The sequence below is a fragment of the Tachypleus tridentatus genome, chromosome 3 (assembly GCF_004210375.1).
Source record: "Tachypleus tridentatus isolate NWPU-2018 chromosome 3, ASM421037v1, whole genome shotgun sequence".
In the NCBI taxonomy this organism is placed as follows: Eukaryota; Metazoa; Arthropoda; class Merostomata; order Xiphosura; family Limulidae; genus Tachypleus; species Tachypleus tridentatus.
Genome location: NC_134827.1, coordinates 80,171,970 through 80,197,072, shown reverse-complemented (window position 1 = coordinate 80,197,072; position 25,103 = coordinate 80,171,970). Strand labels below are relative to the sequence as shown.

Sequence of the window (25,103 nt, the reverse complement as noted above, 5' to 3'; positions counted from 1 at the left end):
TTTTTTCTTATAGCAAAGCCATTCGGGCTATCTGCTTTGTCCACTAAAGAGAATCGAACCCTTGATTTTAGGGTTGTAAATCCGTAAGAAAGCAGTATCAATCACTTATATAACGAAGCCCAGCATGGCCAGGTGATTAAGACACTCGACTTGTAATCCGAGGGTCGCGGGTTTGAATCTCCGTCACATCAAACATGTTCGCCCTTTCAGCCGTGGGGGCGTAATAAAGTGACGGTCAATCCCACTATTCGTTGGTAAAAGAGTAAGTAGCCCAAGAGGTGACCGTGGGTGGTGATGACTAGCTGCCTTCCCTCTAGTCTTACACTGCTAAATTAGGGACGGCTAGCGCAGATAGCCCTCGTGTAGCTTTGCGCGAAATTAAAAAAAAGCAAACAATTTACTTCATCTTTAATGTTTAAAGTTGACAGTGTCGCCACAGAATAACTACGTTTTCACAATTTTTGATCTCCATTCCTGAAAATATTTAGATTGTCATATAACTGTACCTGTGTGTAATAGTTGCTGTTTTGGTAATAGGAAGCCACTATAAAACTACAAATTTAAAAACCTCTGACAAACGGTTCTGTGTTATTAACTGACGAACATAAAATACAACTAGACACCGTTTCCGTTGATATTCTAATGTATCGACTTAAAGTGATTTAACTTCACATCTATAGCTGGCTACGGTATGAAGGTTGTACACTTAGTCTAGTTTACCCAGTTCCTTGTCAACGTTATGTTCTAACTGTTTAGTTTGTTTAGAATTTTGCGCAAAACTAAAGATAGGGCTATTTGCTCTAGCCGTCCCTAATTTAGCAGTGGAAGCCTAAAGGTAAGGCAGCTAGTCATCACCACTCACTACCAACTCTTGGGCTACGCTTTTACCAATGAATAGGAGGATTGACCGTAACCTTACAGCGCCCTCACGGCTAAAAAAAGCGGAGACCACACTCTATCCAGCTACGTCATCACTATCATTATTATGGCAACTACTGTAATGTTTTGTTATTGTAGAAAATTATCGCTCAAGATGAATGCCGTGCTTATCATTGTATGAGTGAAGCTAAATGCGTAACTAATGTTCTAATCGTTAGTTACCAATGATTTTAAAGATTTAATGTTTTAAAATTATAATCACTGTAAACGTAATCCATTCAAAATCCTTAATCAAAAGTTATTTATAGTTACGTGAAATGTGAAGGTAGCGTTCTCAACATTAAAGACAGAGAAGAAAATTATTCACAGAATGCTGTAAACGTTTAGAGGCTAATGAAATGCCTGAAACTGTTAGTAATTCAGATAATTTATTTCTGAGAAATAAAAGTTCATAGACATTAGTTTGTTGGTATTATACTTTAATTATTATTGTTGTCATGAACATTTGTTTCTTGGTATTATACTTTCATTATTATTGTTATCGTAAATATTAGTTTGTTGATATTATACTTTCATTATCATTGTTGTCTTAAATATTTGTTTCTTGGTATTATACTTTCATTATAATTGTTGTCGTAAATATTAGTTTGTTCGTATTATACTTTCATTATCATTGTTGTCATAAATATTTGTTTCTTGGTATTATATTTTCATTATCATTGTTGTTGTAAATATTTGTTTCTTGGTATTATACTTTCATTGTCATTTTGTCGTAAATATTAGTTTGTTGGTATTATACTTTCATTATCACTGTTGTCTAAACATTTGTTTCTTGGCATTATACTTTCATTATCATCGTTGTCATAAAAATTTGTTTCTTGGTTATTATATTTTCATTATCATTATTGTTGTAAATATTTGTTTCTTGGCATTATACTTTCATTATAATTGTTGTTGTAAATATTAGTTTGTTGGTATTATACTTTCATTATCACCGTTGTCATAAACATTGGTTTGTTGGTATTATGCTTTCATTATCATTGTTGTCGTAAATATTAGTTTGTTGGCATTATACTTTCATTATCATTGTTGTCGTAAATATTTGTTTCTTGGTATTATACTTTCATTATTATTGTTGTCATAAACATTTGTTTCTTGGTATTATACTTTCATTATCATTTTGTCGTAAATATTAATTTGTTGGCATTATACTTTCATTATCATTTTGTCGTAAATATTTGTTTCTTGGTATTATATTTTCATTATCATTGTTGTCGTAAATATTAGTTTGTTGGCATTATACTTTCATTATCATTTTGTCGTAAATATTTGTTTTTGGGTATTATACTTTCATTATCATTGTTGTCGTAAACATTTGTTTCTTGGTATTATGCTTTCATTATCATTGTTGTCGTAAATATTAGTTTGTTAGCATTATACTTTCATTATCATTTTGTCGTAAATATTTGTTTCTTGGTATTATACTTTCATTATCATTGTTGTCGTAAATATTAGTTTGTTGACATTATACTTGGTATTATACTTTCATTATAATTGTTGTCGTAAATACTAGTTTGTTGGCATTATACTTTCATTATCATTTTGTCGTAAATATTTGTTTCTTGCTATTATACTTTCATCATTATTTTGTCGTAAATATTAGTTTGTTGGCATTATACTTTCATTATCATTTTGTCGTAAATATTATACTTTCATTATCATTGTTGTCTTAAACGTTTGTTATCTTGTATTATACTTTCATTATCATTTTGTCGTAAATATTTGTTTCTTGGTATTATACTTTCATTATAATTGTTGTTGTAAATATTAGTTTGTTGGTATTATACTTTCATTATAATTGTTGTTGTAAATATTAGTTTGTTGGTATTATACTTTCATTATCACCGTTGTCATAAACATTGGTTTGTTGGTATCATACTTGCATCATCGTTGTTGTCGTAAATATTAGTTATCATCCCCCCTACAGTTTGGCTGCTGAATTGTATTATTGCATCACAGGCCTATAAATTATGTTTGTTCGTGTAATTCTCGTGTTCTTACCAATCGAAATGTACATCTTTAATATAAGCGTGCTTTTAAGCTTTTCGACCTAAGCGATTGTTCGTGTCAGTCAGTAGGCCTAAGTTTACATGCAAGTATCGTGACAACAAGATTACTCAGTGACTGCATGTTTACAGCTTTCAGGTTCACGTAATCAGTGATTAGTAATTTGCAAATTAAACAGTCTACATAAGTGGTTGCAAAAATCATACCCCCCCCCTTCCCCATCGGGTGTAAAAAATCTACGCCCCTGATAAGGAAGGTCATGAGTGGGATGGGGGTGTACCCCAATCTAATGCAGAAAACAATAACCAATTAAGCTCAATTTAACCAAGTGATACAAGATGAACACCCCCATGTAACTTTCTTTTTCATTACTGGTGCATTTATGTATTTTTATTGCACTGTTAATGTTTATTATGTTAATAAGAAAAATAAAAACACAGTTTCTTGTCCTTTATTACGAGGTTTTGTTTCACCCTTCAAACTGACGGAATTGCCATCTAGTGTAGATTTGTATTATTTGATAGAAACTATTATCAACTAATTACATGTGGCTTGATGTTACTATTCTGGTGCTTCATTTGTTGTGTATTTTTACTCTCTGTGTTCGTCTATTCGATATTTTCTTAGTTGCATTGTTAAAGCATTTTCTGTAGACCTATTTGCTGTTTACTTAGTGGTATTGTCAGAGCTGTCTGATTAGCTGAATCAGTTGTCCGACTGAAACCTGTGAAAGAACCAGCTTAGCTTGTTACGAGAGTTTGAACTTACGTTTGAGTTCTCAAGCTCATTGCTGAGTCTTGCTACTTTAGTAAGAAACACTAAAATACGAAATTCGTGTGTAAGATAAGCAATGTTGATATATCAAAGAACATAAATTTTGTAAGATTTAGCAGTTTCTTTAGGGGTGAGGATCATATTACATTCTTATGCAGCATGAGAGTTGTTGTTTTAACTTTGACATTTACAGTTTATTACTGAAAGTGTAACAGTAGTAATTTAGTTTCTTTTTTTTTATATTAACTGTAGTTGCTTTGTAGTACCCTCTAGTGGCAGTTAGAACTACTGAAATGGATGAAATTATATTATACTTCTATTTTATCTGTAAGTAATCCTAAGTACAGTATTTAGCGGTAATCCTGGGGACTTAAAACGCTAACAACTGCGTTTTGATACTCGCGATTGGCAGAGAACAGGTAACCCATTGTGTAGCTTTGCGTCTAACAACAAAAATCTAAGAATAATCTATCTATATATTGTGCATGCGTAATTTACTTTTTAGATAAATTATTGGTATTTAAAATCACCATGGTTTACACTAAATTCTCTTTATAATAAACTTGTTTGTTAATGTTTACCGAACCACGCATTTTAGCATTATAAGACCGAAAGGCTTGCTACTTAGCCACTGGAAACTTACTTACCCTGACCTAAAGTAGTTTAATTTTCATACGAATTATCTACATTTTCCTTTGCCAATACAATAGCTCTATTCTCTCTTTTTTTCTAGAAAACACTTCAAAATATTAGTTTTTAATGTATTGGATTTTTTATTTTAATTCTTCTGTTCCGTTTTTCTTGTAAAAGTTAAAAACAACAACATAAACTTGTATTTGTGGGTGTTCGTATTAGAGTTGTTTTATTCATTTTACCAGTAGTTAACTGAAGAAAACCTAGAAACGAATAAAGGGTTATTTTTTATTGTTCTAACATGTCATAGGAGTAGGTTAACGTTATTTTATAATTGTATCCCATAATTGTTATTCGGGGAGCACATACTTATAGTCATAATAAGTTTAACTTCTATTAGGTTAATTAAAAGTATTAGCGATAGATGTCACTGCAGTACATTGATTCAGTGTGCTCATCATGATATAATCACTTTTTTGCTTGTTAATTCCGCCCTAATCTCTAGCTTTACAGTACAGGACTCTCATTGATCCATCTTTCTCGCCTTGTTTATAGACAATTGTTAGATAGAATTATGATGTCTGGTTTAAAAATCCAAGTTTCTTTGTATTTCTATATTTATGTTCGAGCATGAAATTATAGTTCTTAGTTCACCATAAGAATCTCTGTTATTTTATCCATGAAACACTGAACGGTAAGTCATCATAAAATTAAAACTGTTTTGTGATAGTATGTTTCACAAAACCATTAGGCTTAAGTAAATTTACGTTACGCATTAACATTCTTTTCTTGAGAAGTAAAATAAAATCATACACAGCCGGAATTTTCGCCATCAGTCACTGCTTGAACACTAACAATTTTTATGAAGAGTTCCATTTTGGAAATCATATTTCAAATGCAATAATATCAAAATAAACTTGTTCACGATTTTTTTTAGATACCAAGTTAGTCTTGGTTGTTTTCATGGTTTTTTTAAACACGGGAAAAATTGCGTATTTTAAACCAGAATCGAACGTGAAATCCTCAATTTTCTTTATTTCGCAGAAAAACTCAAAAACTAAATACCACTGCTTTATTGGGAAACAATATACAACAAATTTCTCTTATCCACAATACAAAAACAGTAAAAGATGGTCTAGGCCCGACGTGGCCAGGTTTTTAAGGCGTACGAGTCGTAATGTGAGGATTGAGGGCTCAAATCCCAGTCGCACCAAACATGATCGCCCTTTCAGCCATTGAAGCGTTATAATATTATGGTCAATTCCACTATTCGTTGATAAAATAGTAGCCCAAGAGTTGGTGATAACTAGCTACTTTCCCTCTAGTCCAGTGGTTCTTAACCTTGTTGGACGTACTGAATCCCGGAAGTTTCGTACTTTCATTCACTGAACCCTTCGTAATTGGAAAAATAAAATATTTTTTTCAAATTCAAAACATAAGTAGATATTTTATTAGTGCACAAAATGAACCATACATCAGTTGCACACAATATCACTGTGTTCAAAAAACAAAACCAACAAAACATGAATTTCACACAAAAACAAAAACATAACTCAATGAATATTTACTACAAATCAATGTGACTTTTGTTGTTGGCTTTCAGAGACAAGTTCAGAAATGTGCGGCTTCACCTTGGCAAGTGCCACTCTCATATCATTTTCGCAACAAAGTCTGTTCCTTTTCTTCGTTTTTATGTCTACCATCCTTGAAAAGGATTGCTCGCAAAGACACGTTGTAACAAATTGTATGAGTATCTCAAGGGCTTTCTTAGCAATAAGAATGGCCTGGCATGGCCGAGCGCGATAAGGCATGCGCTCGTAATCTGAGGGTCGCGGGTTCGCATCCGAGTCGCGCTAAACATGCTCGCCCTCCTAGCCGTGGGGGCGTTATAATGTAAAGGTCAATCCCACTTTTCGTTAGTAAAAGAGTAGCCCACGAGTTGGCGGTGGGTGGTGATGACTGGCTGCCTTCCCTCTAGTCTTACACTGCTAAATTAGGGACGGCTAGCACAGATAGCCCTCGAGTAGCTTTGTGCAAATTTCAAAAATAAAATAAACAAATGAGCAATAAGAAGGTACGCTACGATTTGGTGACACCAAAACGTTGAGAGCGTTGTTGTTCTGTAAAGTTGCTGTTGAACCTGGCTCTGCTGAAGTTCAATGATTTCGTCGAGGTATTCATCATTGACATCTTCTGTCACAACACTAAACGTAAACGGCTGTCTCACCCATGCTGGATATGACTCTCTGGTGGGGAAGTATCCGTCGAGAGACTTTGCGAGCTCATCTAAGTGGAATTGGTTACTTCAGTTCCCCGGGTACAGAAATATCTCCGATTTCAGACACATTTTCGATCTTACTTACACAGTCGTCCAGCAGGGGAAAGTTTGCGAAGTTATCATTCTCTGTTCGTTGTTTCCATAACGGTAGCTTCTTTTGAAAAGCCCTCAAGTTTTCTTTTGCTTCGACGATGTTGACTCCACTGCCCTGCATCTGTTGGTTGAGATGATTGAGAGCATTGAAGATATCGGCCATGTACGCCAAAATGAGAATGAACTCAGATTTTTCGAAGCAATCTGCATGACTATGTTGGTGCTCTCGCAAAAACAGGACTAATTCAACATGCACGGCATAAACACGATTCAGCACCTTTCCCCGGGATATCCACCGAACGTTAAAATGGTACAGAAGTACCTCGAATTCAGAGCCCATTTCATTATACAGCTCTTTGAAGATGCGGTGCTTTAGGGCACTATTTCACACAAAGTTCACACATTCCACTACAATTTTAATACTTCTGCCAGTTTTGAAGGCAAGGTTTTTGTTGCCAACGCATGCCTGTGCTGAACACAGTGCGTTACAATGATGTGTGGTGCATCGGCTTTCACCAGCGCACCAAAACCAGAGTTTCGTCACAGCATGACTGCAGCTCCGTCCAAACAAACTGCAGAAACCATATTCTACGAAAGATCGTTGTCTCTGAAGAAGTCATCCACAAGTTTCTTCACGTCGACTGCCTTAGTTGTTGTTGTAAGAGACTTACAAAATAAAAAATCTTCTTTTATCTCATCGTTCTTCAAATAGCGCACGAATACAAGGTGGCTTAGATTGGAAACGTCGGTGGTCTCGTCGAGTTGAAGGCTGAATTTTGCTGGGCTTTAAATCAGATCTGCAACGACTTGAGCCGAGATATCATCGCTCATGTCATCTATTCTGCTGCTGATGGTGTCATTTGAAAGAGGAATTTGGATAACTAATTTTCAGCAGCTTTTCCCAGCATGATATTTGCCATCTTCAACACAGCTGGTTTTACGAGTGCTTCACCAATGGTGTGTGGTTTGCCCTGCTTTGCGATCAAGTACGCAACTTCGTACGATGCTGTGAGGATCGGTTTGTCGATGGGTACAAAGCCGAGAACAGGCAAAGTAACCTTTTCATCGAACCTGGCTTTCTTTACCTTGAATTCAGCAAGCGTTGTGTTCTTGTATTTCCCATCTCCATGCAGCTTTAAGGAGTGTTCTCTTAGTTTTGCCAGTGCTAGACTAGAATTGCTCAACTTGGCATTGCAAATTATGCATTGAGGACGTTAACTCCCATCTTGTTCCGTTATACACGTGAATCCATATTGTACGTATTCGTCCGACCACTTTCTGTTTTTTCTCGACATAGTTAGTATGAAGGGATTGAAAGATTATAAAAAAATCACAAATGACGCACGATTACTACAGTCACAAGTCGACTGCTAAGCACAAATAGTTCCCTGCAGCACAAATATTAAGGCCAAGTGATGTGACGTGATCAGCCGCAGCCAATGATGGCCAAGTGGAGCATGACGTCACGAATTATACGAATGGGGTGAACGGAACGGACACACACACAGTGTGTGTCTTGACTTCCGCTGAACCCCTGGGGTTCGATTGAACCAAGTTTAAGAACCACTGCTCTAGTCTTACACTGCTAAATTAAGGACGGCTTGCGCAGATTGTCCTCGTGTAGCTTTGCGCGAAGTAAAAAAAACAAACACTCTGGGTTTTCTGGGCTGTGATCCCTACTGGTATCCAAACTGTGTTTTAAAGTTATCAGCTTTTAGACTTATGGCTTAGCCACTGGGGTTGAAGAAAAAATAAACCCAATTTGACTGTTTCTGAAGAACCATTTCTTCGTGAAAACGTTTGTGGCTTAAGCCTTTTTTTATTATAATTTTTACCTCTTTTTATTCTCTCTCTCCTGCTGCTTTACAAGCACACCAGTTTTTAACTTTCAAACTTTTCTTTTAAACAAAATTCTTTATTTCAACTTTTAATTAAGTCTAATTTTATCTTGATTTTGTACGAAAAATACGTTCAATTAGGATATTTTAAACCAGTCGTGATTTACCTTAAATGTTTGTTGCTCCATCAAACTTATCTTTCTTCTGCACGGTGAATACGTTAAGACATTTTATTAGGTTGTCCAGAAATGTAGAAATTCTCACGATGACATTTAGAAACTGAATATTGAGCAACTTATCGTTGGTTGGTTGGTTTAATCAGGCGTTTGTCACTTACTAAGTGTCTTAATTATCTGCTGTTTCAACTCTACTCAGAGTAAGTTTCGCAATTCCCAAGAAGGAATTTCATCTGATTTTCCTCAATGACTTCAAACTTGGACGAAAAGCTACTGAAACTACACGGAGCATCAGCCAGGCATTCGGCCATGGATGTTACTGAACGTAGAGTTCAGCATTGGCTCCAAAGGTTTCGACATGGAGATGAAAGTCTTAAAAACCACAAAGGTCATGGAAGGAAGCCATCCTTAGATGAAAACACATTAAGGGAAGCAGTTGAAACAGACCCCTGCACAAGAGTATGTGAGCTTGCAGAAAAGCTAGACTCAAGCAAATCAAGCATTCTTAACCACCCGAGTGCTATTGGAAAAAAGAAAAAGTTAGATAAGTGGGTTCTGCATGAGCTGACTGAAGATCAACAAAATCGGCGTTATGAGACCTGTTAAGGATGATACTCCAAAAATTGAACGAATTGGGAATCGAGGTCCTGTCTCATCCACCTTATTCTGCAGCCCTTTCCCCTATATATTTCATTTTTTTCAAACACTTTGACAACTTTTTAAACAAAAAACGCTTTCAAAACCAGGCAGCTGCAGAAGAAGCTTTCAGGGAGTTCATTGACCATAGAAACTCTGATTTCTATAGCAGGGACATAAACAGTATCGTTACACGTTGGCAAAAGTGTGTTGAAGCAAGTGGTGCTTACTTTAATTAAATCATGTTTTACAACACTGGTTTATAGTTGTCCAAACTCCGCAGTTCAAAAACATTTATTTCTGTACAATGTAATAAAACGTTGGATCTACTGCGTATGGCTTTTCTAAAAATATTAAAAGTTTCAAATGCTTTAGCCTTTTTTATTTTATCAGAAATTTAATTTCATCTTTTTCTGTATGACTGATATGCCCTATTTAGTTTTCAAAAAATACAGAATTTCTGTCATAACTTGCGAGTGGTAAGTCTGGATGTTTTCGGCTTTTGATGATCAAGAATTTGGCATTTAAAAAAATCATTTTTTTTCTCAAGTTCTAAGAAGAAAACTTGAAGGATTTTATGACAATTTTGAATAATTTCAGTTTTTCCATTCTACTGTATCCATTGCTTCGTTAAAAATTGTTATGTTTGTCAGAACCGTGATCAGCTTCAGTTTTGCATCTTTTTTGCACGAGAAATATACCAGGCTTTTCTTAATGAAAAGGATTTGACATTTTCATCAGAAGTTTAAATTTCTTACTACTGTGTTGATTTGATATTCTAATTATGACGTGTTATGTGTTCTATCCATAATAAAGTTTGGGAACATGTCTTAGCGTTGCTCCTGTTTTAATTTTACATTTCACTTTTAAGCACTGTAATATGCACATGGAGAGAAGGGCAGTTTAACAGCACCCACTAACTCCTGGGCTGACTTAATATATTCGACAACGTCTGTAATTTAACGTTCGCACCAAGAAACCCACAGATTAACGAGCTAATTGAGAGACTAGTTTAATGTGCTCACCAACAGACCTGTAGTTTAACAAGTTCACCGAGACATCCGCACTGAGAACCTTGCAGATCTTGTTCTGTGTTCTTAAACTAAGGACCTGTCAACCTGAATGATCAAAAGGTGCAAGTATTTGTTCGGGTTCTTAGACAGAACGACTAAAGGGTGCAGGTCTTTTTTTGTGTTCTTAGACTGAGGACCTAAATGACTAAAGGGTGCAGGTCTTGTTCTGTGTTCACAAATTGAAGACTTGAATGATCAAAGGGTGTAGGTCATGTTCTGTGTTCTTACTTTAGCAGCTCCTTATGTCTAAAAGTTGATTTTTATTTCCTTTTTTAGATGATTGAAATTTAGTAACAATATCCCTGAAACAACTAAAATATGTTCAGATATTATCAACTTCCAACACCAGTGTTTAGAGATGAGAGGTATGATTTATTTGCTGCAACACTCCTTCAACAGTGATCTTTATTTTGTACAAGTCAATATTACAATAAATGATTAAAAGCATTGTCTTCCATAAACGTAAAAAAAAAAAAAAGTTCTCAAATGTTCTTATAATGGTCAAAGGTAGCAAACAATGAGGTAATAATGGGAATACATATTTATCCAAATTTCAAAGACAAACGGGGTCTCCACAAGTATTTTTATTGAAAATGGTGAAGCAATTTTATTTTTAACTAACAAAACTAGAAACATTCAGACATTTTTAAGATTATATCAAACGAGTTTCAAAACCAAAAATCCAAGGGTCATGGTAAAAATAATGCTGAGTGATGATGAAGGCTTGACATATTAAATGGTTCACTGGCATTAATTAATATTTTGTTACAAATTCATATCAATATGAATGAAAGAAGTATTAACCTTGTACTAAACTTAAATAATATGTTTGATTGCTTTTACAAACAAGACTTTGTATGAATATCTGGCAGAGAAAACAAGTTATATGTATTGAAAATAGTAATAATAGTTGAAAATAATACTAATAGAATCTTTTTTTTTAACTGGTAAAAAATCAAACTCGCATACCCTTCCTTTTCTAGCTAGGTTTCTCTAATGAAAAAGTTTCAAAATCTTTTATTATATTAGAAAATAATGAAATGCTTTTTTTTTGTTTAATTTGTTTTTAGATAGAATGTTGTAATTACTGCTTCGTTCTTGCAGATTTAGCACACATAATAGGTTTTGTAATGTGTCACATATAACGTAAGATAGAATCATCAGTAATCCAAATGATGATAATTCATTTGCCGACTTATGGAAAGTAATATCAGAAATAATTTAACAAACCCTTTATACTGCATTCAGTAAACTTATTATAAGTACCATTGAAATAAGTGTTAAATTTTAAAAAAGCCATTGAGATTTCTATTAGCAGGGTTAAGGATGGAAGCTTGAGTTTAGCATTTTTAGGGGTGGAAACTTGATCTTAACACAGAGATGGGAAGTAGAATTTAGCATGGCTCTGAGAGAAAAGTATACAAAACAAACAATTATAACAACACTTGACACTCCTTTTGGGAATGTTAATCAAATTTACTCATCTGTTTACAATAGTCTTTCTCTAATCTCTAAATATCACACATGAAATCAGGAAATATTTCTTGAATTTTGATTTTATTATAAACCAGTCATGATGAAGATGATTCCAGTCAGCTTATTAATGCTTCTATTGTACAAAAGTGTTAATTGGATTCAAACACAATTATCACTTTTGGACCTTGGGAAATGTTCATTAGGACAAGAACCATGACATTTTCCTTCATTAAAATGCAATCCATCACCTCTTCAAAATAAATACTGTAATTGGTAAAGAACTGAACATATTTACTTATAACTAGGCCAATACAATAACTTTATAGTTACAAATGATATAGAAATTAGTCAGTGGTAGCATGCATTCAATGATTCTGGGAATAAAATAGACCACTATAATCTTGGCTTTATGATAGCATGTTATAACGAAACCATTACACTTTAATTTTAACTCAGTGGTAGGTAACACACTACAACTAAGCCACTGTACTATAGTTTTGATCCAATGATATCATAATATAACTATACCATTGTGTTATAATTTAGGCAGGTGTGTAGTTAGTTACACACAATGAAATCCACACATACCATTGCACTGATACAGTATAAAACATGTTGCATTATACAGCTGTATTGAGTGCTTATCAAAGTAGCACATTAATACTTTATGTACTGTAACTAGAAGCTTGAGATGAATTCTAAAGATGGCTGGTATGGATCCTAAAATGTTGTTCTGTACTTTATTTTAACTAAAGTTTTAATACCCTTACCAGCTGTCTTTAGAATATATTTTTACTTCAACTGGGTTTCTCATCATCACAAATAAAAGGTTGAAAGATCTAAAAACATTTTCACAAAATAAATATAATGAAAAAACAGTCACCTGCAAGAATACTAAGAACTGATTGTATTTTGCCACTATTATATAATATACTATAACATAGATTACCTGCAAGATCTTTCAAATTAAATTAAAATTTCAAATCAAACACCTGAACTTCTGTTACTTAAGTACAACCTGTAGTTCTGATAACACAAGTAATGCACAACACACCAGAGTACCAACAACACTTTGATAAAAAATATAATTCCAACAATATCAACTTTAAATAATGAAGTTGAAAGATAATTAAATAACAATGTCTTATTGTTTCAAAGGCCTTTTAACTTTAAAATAACTTAGGATATTTAAACATGGTTTGATTCACAAACAAATTAAACAGAAATTATCAAATCCCCAATACAAGAGCAGTTTTTAATGTTTCTATTGGAACTCAACCATTAAATACAAATGATTACAGAGAAATCACTTCTGTTTGTATTAGTACTCAACCATTAAGTAAGGATGGTTATAGAGTAATCACTACTGTTTGTATTAGAAGAACTCAACCACTAAGTAGAGATGATTATAGAGTAACCACTTCTGTTTGGATTGTAACTCGACCATTAAGTAAGGATGATTATAGAGTAACCACTTCTGTTTGTATTAGAACTCAACCATTAAGTATAGATGATTTTAGAGTAACCTAGCTATTTGTCATAGAGCTCAACCACAAAAATAAAAGAGATTGAAACAAAATATTTACCTATTTACATGAACAATGTATTATGAAAATCAGAAATACAGTTAAAACAAGTTTAGTTTTCAAAGTCAGCACATTTACAATAATTAAAACAAACTGAATAATATTAATTATGAAAAACCACTTTAAGCACTATTACTGCTACTATTATTATTTCCTACAGAAGGTGTGAAAACCAGAAATCATGAAATAAGCAAGGTTTAAGTTCTATATGTATGATGGTGATGTATGAAACTTGATATGAAAATAAGTTCTCTTACAGCACGAGAGATACTCTTCAAACAACCTGATGTTCAGAGTTATATCCTTCCTTACTCGTACCACCTAAAAACAAAACTTAACATGAGGCTAATTTATTAACATAATTATTACTATTATTTCAATACTTCAACTGAAGAGTGGATCTTTGAAATAAAATAAAAACTGTCTTCCTTCTCTATAATTACTAATTATTACAACCAGATTGTTATTAGTTAAAAAAACGAATATATTAACTATATAATATTATTGTAATATTTTGTGCACCTTTATTGACAAAAGGAATGGAACATTGAAATATAAGAGAAGGTATTCCTTCTATTATATAATTACTTTCCAAACTTGTATAGTAAGTAATTAATAAAGGGAACTTAACAAATAAAATTAAAGATATGTACAATGCACTAATAATCTTCATATTATGTATATACACATAAGAACAAACTAAAATCAAACTATGTTAATGGTTGCTGGAGATAATATTTGCCACAGGAAAAATTGGTATAGCTGTACACAGTTATTTCCATAGAAACTAAACCAATCAGTAATGTCTCACTCTTGAAAGGTTACACTATGCACTTCATTATCATTAACAAAGTAAATGAAATTAATATTTATTTCAACAACAGGAAGAACATGCCCTTTCATTCTGTTCCAATTTGAGTTAAGCCTACTTTGTTTTCTACTGAAGATGTTTATAGTAATTTATTTTCATGGTGTTCATTTTTTTTATTGATTCCCTCTCTTCTAAATTACTGTATTAAGTTTTAGTATGAGTTTCCAATGGTTCTTCAATATGTGAATCACTAGGGTCATTGAAACAACTGTTTTAAGTGAAAGTTGAATCTATGCAAGAGTAATTAACAACCTACACATCAATACTTCAGAGAAATTTAAAGTTTTTATTGAAAAGTTAATATAGCAGGAGACTAGTTACCAGATACACAGTAATTTTAACATGATTTTATGTATTCTCAAAGCCACAGTTACCACATACTTAACAACTTCACTAGCACTTCAAATGTCTGGTCATCTGTTGGAGGGAAATGTTGCTGTAGAAATAAACTGTAGAATTATTCAAGTCCAGCTTTGGGTACACTAAAATGTGACTTGGTGGGAAACGTTTCCAGAAAAATAAACTGTAAAATGACTGGTGTCTACTGGACTTCAGATCCACTAATGTGTGACTTAATCAATTATAAAGTGTTTAGATTTATTTTAGAATGTTAATTAAATTAGAAGAAATTCTAAATTTCTATTATACTTACCTATTGTGTTTTATTCAAGAAAACATATAACTGTTTATCAAAAAAATCATAGATACAGAATATTAAAACATGCTTTGTTTTACTTACCTATTGTTCTTTTTTTTTTTTCAAAATTCATCCCTTCATTACAAAGTACTATTATAAAATAGTAACAGGTGGTAGGTCATCCTTTCTCTACACTTCATTCACTAAGTTGTGGGTAATCACAGTATCCAAAAGAAAAAAGAAACAGTTGTAGCCAGTGTAGAGCAGCCCCTAACCATTACATGAAGAAAATGAAACTGGTAAACAGCTAGGATGTAGGGAAGGCACTGGAAGTTATCACTCTCCATTTCATGTACACATCATAAAGAGAGATGAAGAAAAGACTGTTGGATGTCAACATATGGTGCATCCAACATCACAAAATACAAAACTGAGCTCATGGAAGGAAGCACCTGTGCTAACTCCCAAATACAAATGGAGATTCCCATAACCAGATCTAGTAATTTTCACCCTAAATCTATTACTGCTATAACATTGTGTTGTCATACCTATGACTCTTAGCCTGTGTACTCTTAAGATTTACTTGACTAGCTGACACAGTCTCATTTTGATGAGAAATATACATATTTTTGTCCAAAGATGAGTCTTGACTCTCAGCCTCCAGGTGTTTTGTCACTTTGCCATAGTCTGGATAGTTGTGGGTGAAATAAGAATTTCCAGTACTAATGTTTTGCTCATTTTGTCGGGCATCTGCTTGAAGAAGTATGTGATGTGCAGCTCTGTCCATTTCCTCCTGAGTCATGTCAATAGCCTCAGCTAGTTCTCGCTGGGTAGTTCTCACAAATTCTGGGTCACAGTACTTACCCAAACCTTGTTCATGCAAGACCTAAGTGGAAAAGAAAAAATTTTGATATCACCCATATGTGCTTTCCTCTCAACAACATTTTGAGCTGTTTCAGTCTTGATAAATAGTTTTAATTTCTGTTAAGTACTTTAAAGATGATGGGAGAAGAGAACTCTCTGTATTGAAATTTTTAATGGAGAATATAAGAAAGTAATATGAGTCAAGGAAATACAAAAAGTTCAGAAAAACTTGTGATAGTAATTGGTTCCTCAAATTTGCATAGATCAATTTCTAGGTACATATATACCAAACTTAATGAATTTCTTCCTGACACACAAAGTACAAAATTGGGTTAGTTACAATGTAGCATGTTAAAACAAACAAACATAAAGAGCTGTTAAAGTGAACAACCTATTTGGAGATCTTGTTTGTACATCATTTCTGCCTGAATTAGATACACAAGGTTGTTTGCATTAACAGTTCTCTAAGTATGTACTTCAAATAAATAAACTTTTTCAAAAAATCACTTTCAAATTGTACACTATCAAACATCCTCAAATTAAACAGTTTATAAATTTTCATTACAGTAAGTGTTATGTTTGTTTGCCTTTTAATTTTACAATTTAGTTTTTAAATAATATTAAAATGGTGCCAATAACACAACATTCACTGCTGGCCAAAATCTTAAGGCCAATAAACATAAAGAAAAAATATGCATTTTGCATTGTTAGACTCAACCACTTATTTGAGTAGAGTTTGAAAGATGAAAATAAGAAAAAGGAAAATAAAAATAAAAAACTTATTTAGCATTTAATAGGGAAAATGTGAACACTATAAAATTAGCCTAAATACTAGCTGGTCAAAAGTTTAAGACCATACTGAAATGAAGCGTTAATCGGTAAACACATAATTAAATTTAGTCATTTGTGTTCAAGCATTAGCGTTGTCAACATCTCCCACTGAAAGCTCCTGTGTTACATTGGGTAAAAACATGGTAAAGGCTAAAAAGTTCACAGAGTTTGAACGTGGCAGAATTGTTGAGCTGCAAGGTCTCTCTCAACGTGCCATCGCTGGTGAGATTGAGTGGAGTAAAACTGCAGTTGCAAATTTCTTAAACGACCCTGAGGGATACGAAGGAGAATTTCCAGTGGTCAGCCCAAGATAATTTCACCAGCATTGAACAGGAGGATTCAACGGGTTGTCCAGCAAGACACCAGCCAATCATTGAACCAGATTAACGCCCTTACGGACACAGAATACAGCTCAAGGACAATAAGACAGCATCTACGAGAGAAAGACTTTAAAAATCGTAAAGATCTTCAAAGGCCACGCCTCCTTCCACACCACGAAACAGTTTGGTTAAATTTTGATGAGAAGCACCAAACATGGGACGTAGAAAAGTGGAAAAAGGTTTTGTTCTCTGATGAGTAAAAATTTAACCTGGATGGTCCAGATGGCTTCCAACGTTACTAGCACGATAAGGATATCCCAACGGAGACATTTTCTACACGACACAGAGGAGGAGATTCCATCATGACCTGGGATGCTTTCTCCTTCCATGGAACAATGGAGCTTCAGGTTATACATGGGCATCAAACAGCAGCTGGCTACACTGGCATGTTGGAGAGAGCATCCTTATTGACTGAAGGCCCTTGCTTGTGTGGAAATGGCTGGATCTTTTAGCAGGACAATGCTGCAACCCACAATGCCTGCAGGACAAAAGACTTTTTCATGGCAAATAACGTGATTCTTTTGAACCATCCAGTGTGTTCGCCTGAACTGGACCCCATCGAAAATGTTTGGGGGTGGATGGCAAGAGAAGTCTATAGAAATGGACGTCAATTCCATACAGTGCATGATCTTCATGAAGCCATCTTCACCACTCATAATAACATTCTAACCAGCCTTCTGCAAATGCTTATATTGGCCATGCCAAAGTGAATTTTTGAAGTTATTTACAATGATGGCCATGCAACTCACTACTGAAACCTCTTGTTGGGCATTTCGTACCCTGTTTAGGAATTCTTTTTGGTATGGTCTTAAACTTTTGACCAGCTAGTATTTAGGCTAATTTCATAGTGCTCACGTTTTCCTCATTAAATGTTAAAAAGTTGTTTTTTTTTATTTTCCCTTTTCTTATTTTCATCTTTCGAAGCTCTACTCAAATAAGTGGTTCAGTCTAACAATGAAAAATGCATATTTTTTCTTTATGTTAATTGGCCTTAACATTTTGGCCAACAGCATATAAATTTAAAGGTTATTTCAAGATTGCCTACAATTCCTATTGCAGTATCCCACAATCCTTAGATTACCTATGTCACCAAATTTTCCAAATAATATATTCAAGGGATAGAACCCTTAACTCACACTGACCTGAACAATTATCTGTATCATTTCTTGAGATAGTTTACACTATCGTGGGGATACCCACAGACACACGATCAAGCTGGTGCAAGCTTTTATAACATAATTATTGTAGTATGTAACCTTAACCCACATAAAAGGATGCTAACTTCAAGCAAAGCACCTACATCAGAATTCAGAAATTTATCTGAATAAAGATATACTGTATACTGTTTATGGAAGGATAAAATCAGTAGTTGTTTCTACAATGATACAGGTATTATTATTATTATTTACTATATTCTTATTCAATGACAATGGCCTTCTGTGTATTTGGTTTGTTCAAATAAGCTTTTCACTCTAAAATAGTATGGAGAGGTGGTAAGGACATGTAAGCACATATTAATATGGAACAAGCAATGCAGAACAGAAATAAGAAAAAACATGCTTGTACTACAAAACACAGATCCAAAACTGTTTACTTGGAATCTTCCATATTGCAAAGGGCCATGTGAACTAATGCATTAAAATAAACTACAACACGCAGTAACCACAAGTGTGTTCTCACACTTACTGAAAGAAAAGCTTTATTAGTCAATCAGTCAGTGTAAGGGCAACATAGTAATTGATAAAAGTACAGAGTATAGCTTATAATAAAATAAAGAGTACATTTTGATCGTAAAGTGTGTAAAAGAATCTCCATGTAGGCAATAACATTCCACCTGAGTACAATAGTTCTATAGATATAGAAATCACTGTCACTGATAATACAGAAACTAGAACTGAAAGCAAATTTGGTTCCATTTTAATTCAAGAATTGTGTGAAGAAACTTTGTAAAAACTTTCTCTTTAAGAGGTTCATGAATAAAAATGTGTACAAGGACTTGTTTTCACTCAGTCCTACTCACAAAAATCTAAACTGTTTTTAAATATTTAAAAACAGGCTTTATGTCATGTATGTACTGATATAATGTTTTCTCCTCATGTTTGTAAAGAGTATTGAAACTTGAATAAAAATTTAACACTTGTGCCACAAACAAGTTTGACAATGTTGTTTCTGGTATTTTTTTGACAGTTGTAACCAGAATGAATATTTTATTTAAGAAAGAAAGTTTAAATACAATTTTTTGCCATCCATTCATCAGGAAGTGACAAACAGCAAGCTTTAGAAACTTTGTAAAACCTGATTTGTTTTGGCAACAGAGGTCAATAAAATACATTTAATACATCAGTTCCACACTTTTTGGTCTAGGTTTGTTGGGTTTTTTTAATTTGAGAAAATAACGTTCACTGTTTCCTTTTAAACAATACATTTGAATAAAGTTCTTACCCTTCCAACTAGGTTTTCTGCACTTCCTACGACTTCCATAGGACTGTCTATGTCATAAACCCTGGTTACAGCACTAGGTTCAAAACCTAAAATTGTACAAAATAATTACCAATGATAAAACATAATTTTGTTACCAAAGTGAAAAATACTTTATCTTACTGGCTAGGTTCAGCTTTGTATTACTGTCTGATGCGTGTGTTTAAAATCAAAGGTAATTTTCTGTTCTCAGAACAATTCAACAAATAAATGTACAATGACAAAACATGGATCAGTGTTAGTTTTGACAGAATTCCTCTTCTGATCTCGACCAACTCAGAAAGGAAATATTACATAATGCATGTTTTCACAGTAAGTATACTAGTGCCCTAGGTGGTCTGTGTATATATTCTTTAAACTGAATGTGTGACATTAAATGTTAGCTTTATCAAGAAATATGTATATGATATGCATTTAAAAATATTCTTAAGTTCCTTTGGGTTAAAAACCCTTTTGTAATTTTGTATTGCTTTTAAATTTCACATTTCAAACTGAAAGATGTGAGATATCTAAATTTGATAAATTTCAACTGTTGTTTTCTATAAGATTTAAAACTAAACTGTCAATAAGAAGAGATCATGGCTAGGATGTTATCTGATACAAATACACAAATTTAAAGATGATTAAAATGACACCGTCCAACCAACATGTTGTACTTCTTAAGCCTAAATGTTAACTTTCAGACAAAAAAAAATTAGATTTACCATGAAAAGCAAACTTGCGAGTTGGAAGGTAGTATGGTTCTCCATCTTCTTGATACCCCTGACCATTCTTTTGACGAGTTGAGTGATGAATGTTGCCATCATGAGTGAGTCCTGCTACTGCTAAGGCAGGAAGCTGAGCCAGTCTAAGAGAAGCAGCAACATGATTCAGAGATCTGTGGTCATGGTAACAGTTCTGCTGCTGATGTTGTTCAGGTTCAGAATCAGTAATAATGGGTTGTTCATGACTGTCCTGCTTGGTGAGACAGGCCAGACGGAAACTACCACCCCCACCCTTTCTAAGGAACTTCCTTGGGGGTGGAGTGGGAGGTTTAGGTCCTAAGTGTTCATCAGAGCCCTCTAAGGAAGAACTAGTAAAGGGAAAGAACACAAACACACACAAACAAACAGAGGTAAGTTTTGTTGCACTTGGGAAATTAGTTGGGTGTTATAGGAACAGCATAGTATAAGAAACCACAGAGGGAAGAGTAACATAGCTAGCTCATAGTGTCAGTAGTAAAAATTATTCATTATGATACATTTGTATACAAATACAAAAAAAAGAGTTAAGTTTATGATGAATACAAGAAAGTACCAAGAATTAAACCTAGTAACTGTGTCCTAAGGTGGTAAGTACTATTTAATGCCAATCTGATAATAAAGCTAGTTCTTAAGTGATTTTTTTTCTAATGCTCCTACTTACAAGCTTTTATACAATTCAACAGTGTTACTCATGTCTATTGGCTACAATAATTATTAAAGGCTATGTTAGCAAGTGTTGGCAAGAACTCCTATCTGTTTAATTTTATATAAATGTATAGATTATTTAATTATTCAATTAGACTTCGGAGAAAAATTATGGTTATGAAAAAATGCACCACAAATCCAAACCCACTTAAATTATTCTTGCATTGTTCTAAGTCTATAGGAATATGTAGTTGCTTTATATATTTTTACATTTATTTATTCTTAATATGTTAAGTATGGGCATGTGTTTATATACACTTGATTTGGATGCATTGTCTTCTAAAATATGTGCAATTTGTGTTGTTTGTTATTAAGAAAGGAAAGAGTAATGATGCATCCATGAATGTTTTTCTTGCATGACAAAGTTTTACTGAGGTTTGTAGAACAATTTGATGTGAGTAATATAGAATAAAAAAAGATTCTTACTCAGCCATAATAGATCTGACACTAGGTATCCAGAAGTTAATGAGATTAGAAGAATCAAAGATTTCTGTACTTGAATAACTCAGACTAGTTAATACTACAGTTGATGGGTGGTGGGGCTGCTGTTGACATCTGTATTGTGATATTGGGGTTTCCAAAATCTACATCAAAACTGGGACTGCAAACACTGAATACTTCAGTGGATGAGGAGATTAGAGGTCAAGATCCAGAATGGTTAGGAAAGTGAAAAACACTCATAAAGGAGAATGGTGGATCAAAGGAAAAACTATTATCACCCTCAGCTATGGAGTTGGAGCTGTTTTTAATTAAAGGATGCAGGTTAGGCTTAGAAGAACTGCAGCTATGGAGAGGGAGCTGCTTTTAATTAAAGAATGCAGATTAGGGTTAGCAGAACCTAAAAGAGAAACGTTCAATTTCATGCAAATGAAAGCAAGATTGCAGTATATACACTAATTCAATCAGCCTCTAACCATTGTACAAAATATAAGGTAAAACAGTAGTTTACAAACCTGGGGCAGGCTAAGGTGTAGTCACAGGTATAGCAGTAGCTTGTGTTAGCACTGAGTGAATACAGTAACTGACATTAGCAGTGTGTAACTGATACCAAAAAAGTCCAGTATACACACCATGATATTGAATACAAGAATCAAACTTATTTGTTTGTTTTGAATTTTGCACAAGCTACATGTGGACTATCTGCACTAGCTGTCCCTAACTTAGCAGTGTAAAACTAGAGGGAAAGCAGCTAGTTATCACCACCCACTGCCAACCCTTGGGCTACTCTTTTACCAATGAATAGTGGGATTGACCATAACATTATAATGCCCCACAGCTGAAAGGACTAGCATGTTTGGTGTGACAAGGAATCGAATTTGTGGCCCTCAGATTACAAGTCAAACGAGAATCAAACTTAAACTGAAGAAGAAGTGCCCTATGTGAAAAGGAGAAAAACTTTGCTACTATGAAATTCAAGCAATAAAAAAACTAAATTTCTGAAAGCCATTACATCAGTTTTGTAGTCATAACTTATGTATAAACAAGGCCATAAAAGAAAAATAACTAATCAAAATTCAAATGCAGTCTTCTGAAAAAATTAATTATGGTCTTGGAAGAAGCTGTTTTAGATGTGTAATCAGTTTTACTGCTACTGCACTGTCTTTACAATCACAGTTTTATTACTAAGGGTTTGAATACTTATTTACAAAGACAGAGTCAAAGCATGGGGTTATGAGTTATAACCATGGGGTGACTTTCGGAGAAATTCACTTATGTATATTCCCATGACCTCTATAAAATTTTATTCCTAAACATAGATAACAGTTACAATTTAGCATTGAAAATCCAAACTACAAATATTTAAAGTAACATCAATTAGATGTATCCCATAGGTTAACTTACAAAACAGTCATTACCAATGGTTTGATCTCATTGTCATCTTTGTCTGCAAATGTACTTAGTCACACAAAGCAATTTCTTTTGAATAATTTTCAAAGTGATCATTTTCAATCTATTGATGTAATTATGAGCTTCAAAATATTGCTAGTCTTTAACACAAGACTGATGAATTGATATACCTGCCTTGCACTGATAGCAAGTTAAAAATATCATTTAAAGTTGAGATTCATTCATTATTTTAGCTCCTGTAAAGGCGTAACAAAATATTTAATCTTTTAAAATAATAGTGTGCAATTAATTTGAGCATTAATTCTAAAAATATTGTTGGTGACATGTTATCCCTAATTATTAGTAAACTAGGTGACCTTACTACCTTGCTGCTCGTACCTCACATTCTCTAGGACTAAAAGCTGGTGCGAAATAACTTTTTTTTTCTCTTTATGAAAATTGAATAATTCTAATTAATAGTCACATGTTTAAATATATATATACAGGTGGGACCAGGTCCCCTCCACCACCTCTAACATAGGGGAATCTACAGCCTGCAAACATTAGAGAATTTTGCTATCTTATTAATAATAATAAAACAATTAAGTCTTTCTCAGCTGGAAACACACATGCAATATACAAAGTTTTTAATCTAGTGATCTAATATTAAACATAATCAATTAAAAGAAGTTCTTCTATTTCACCATGTTGGACTAACAGTTAGGCCTAACCCTTTCGGTGCTGAATAAAAAAATTTTAATGTTTGGCATGGTGCTCAATATATATATATTTTTGATACTTCAACTAATTATGGTATCAGTACTAAAAGCATGATATCTCGGCAATAATTCAACAAAAGTCACTGAAATTTGCAGTGATTGTACCCAATACTATATATGTTAAATTCAATACATAAGAATAACAGGAATAAAGGAAGACACCATGATACACAATGAAGAAGTGCCATGTAAAGCACAATAATTTATTATAAATTGTATACAATTTGTGCATCAGCCTGTTGATAGTCTTTGTGGTTATGATGTATCTCATGGCATGGTAAAAAGCACATGGGGAAATTGAACTGTTTGCAGAAATAATTAGTCTGCTTTCTTTTCCATCCAGCTGCGTATCTATCACTGCAAACAGTACAATCAGGTTTGTGTTTTTTGTCCTCATATTGTCCAATACTATGTCTTTCCACCAAGCACTGACCTTTATCAGTACTTGGTCTTCCTTTTCGTTTGGCTTTGCTGACATATCTCTCCAGCAAATTTTGAATAATCTGCTCCCTGAATAGTCTTGGAGATACCGGGTTTTCACCATTGTTCTTACAGTCTGCACAATATATTATATATCCGTTAACAAGAACTAGCCTTGGTCAGTCAGTTTATGCAATAAGTTATATGACCCTAACTACACCATATGCTTACCTAAAGCGGGGGCAGATTCCAGGCCACAAATGTCTTCATTATCACTCTCGCCCGTTACAAGTAAGCTTTCATTATCATCTGGCTCAAACTCTTTGTCACTCTCTTCATCGTTAAAAATAATATAGATTACTTCGTTAGTGGTATAAGCTTTTCCTTTCGGCATTGTAACAACGTCACAAGTATCAACAGAATATGCAAGGAAGGTGTCTTCTAAAACAGTATGATCTACACAGGCTAGAAAACAAAGAAATTACATGACCTCCAGTTTAAATACCTGCTGGGAATCCCAAGTAAACAATGAATACACGTAGTTCTAGCCTCAAATGGGTATACAGGCCTATGTGTGTGTGTGATTATGATAATTAGCCATGAGGGAATGTTGTTTACATCTTGTTGACAAAGATCGCCTGCCTCGCTGAGCTTTCAAGTGAATGCAGTCGCCAACCGCACCAAAAGTGTTAAAAAAGACTACAGTCACTGCAAAATATAATAAATAAATACTTTTTGTGGGTAATATCAGTTTGGACTAATTTTGATTCTTATATGCAGTTACTTCTCAAATTTCGTTGTTTTTTTCTCTTCTCTCCCTGGAGATTGAGACCTCCCTGACCTAGGAAGCCCTGTACAAGTGTATCAAGTGCTGGTGTACCCACAAGCTTGATTTATTTTCAACTTTACCCTCCCACAGAAACATTTTCATTCTGATGCCTATTAAATAGGTCAAGTCTTAAAATAAAAGAGATACCAATATTAAATATTACTTAAATTTCTTTTTTTATTTATAAAATATAAAAAAAATTATTAATTTAATTTTGTCTTAGTTACCTT

General features: G+C 33.7%; 1 protein-coding gene across 7 annotated transcripts in view; it reads right to left on the bottom strand.

Moving 5' to 3' along the window:
• Positions 1 to 10,835: 10,835 nt before the first annotated feature.
• Positions 10,836 to 25,103, bottom strand: part of LOC143247316 (muscle calcium channel subunit alpha-1-like) — a 133,449-nt gene continuing 119,181 nt past the window's right edge. For 5 of the 7 annotated variants that reach the window (XM_076495150.1, XM_076495152.1, XM_076495153.1 and 2 more), the window contains 4 exons: positions 20,275 to 20,642; positions 19,535 to 19,620; positions 15,120 to 15,903; positions 10,836 to 13,830 (listed from right to left, as the gene is read on the bottom strand). In XM_076495150.1, coding sequence (XP_076351265.1) covers positions 15,544 to 15,903; positions 19,535 to 19,620; positions 20,275 to 20,642 — 814 coding nt within the window. In that variant the 3' untranslated portion in view covers positions 10,836 to 13,830; positions 15,120 to 15,543. Of the gene's footprint in view, positions 13,831 to 15,119; positions 15,904 to 19,534; positions 19,621 to 20,274; positions 20,643 to 24,054; positions 24,181 to 25,103 lie in introns of those variants that run through there. The other 2 variants (XM_076495151.1, XM_076495156.1) reach the window with 2 other exon arrangements.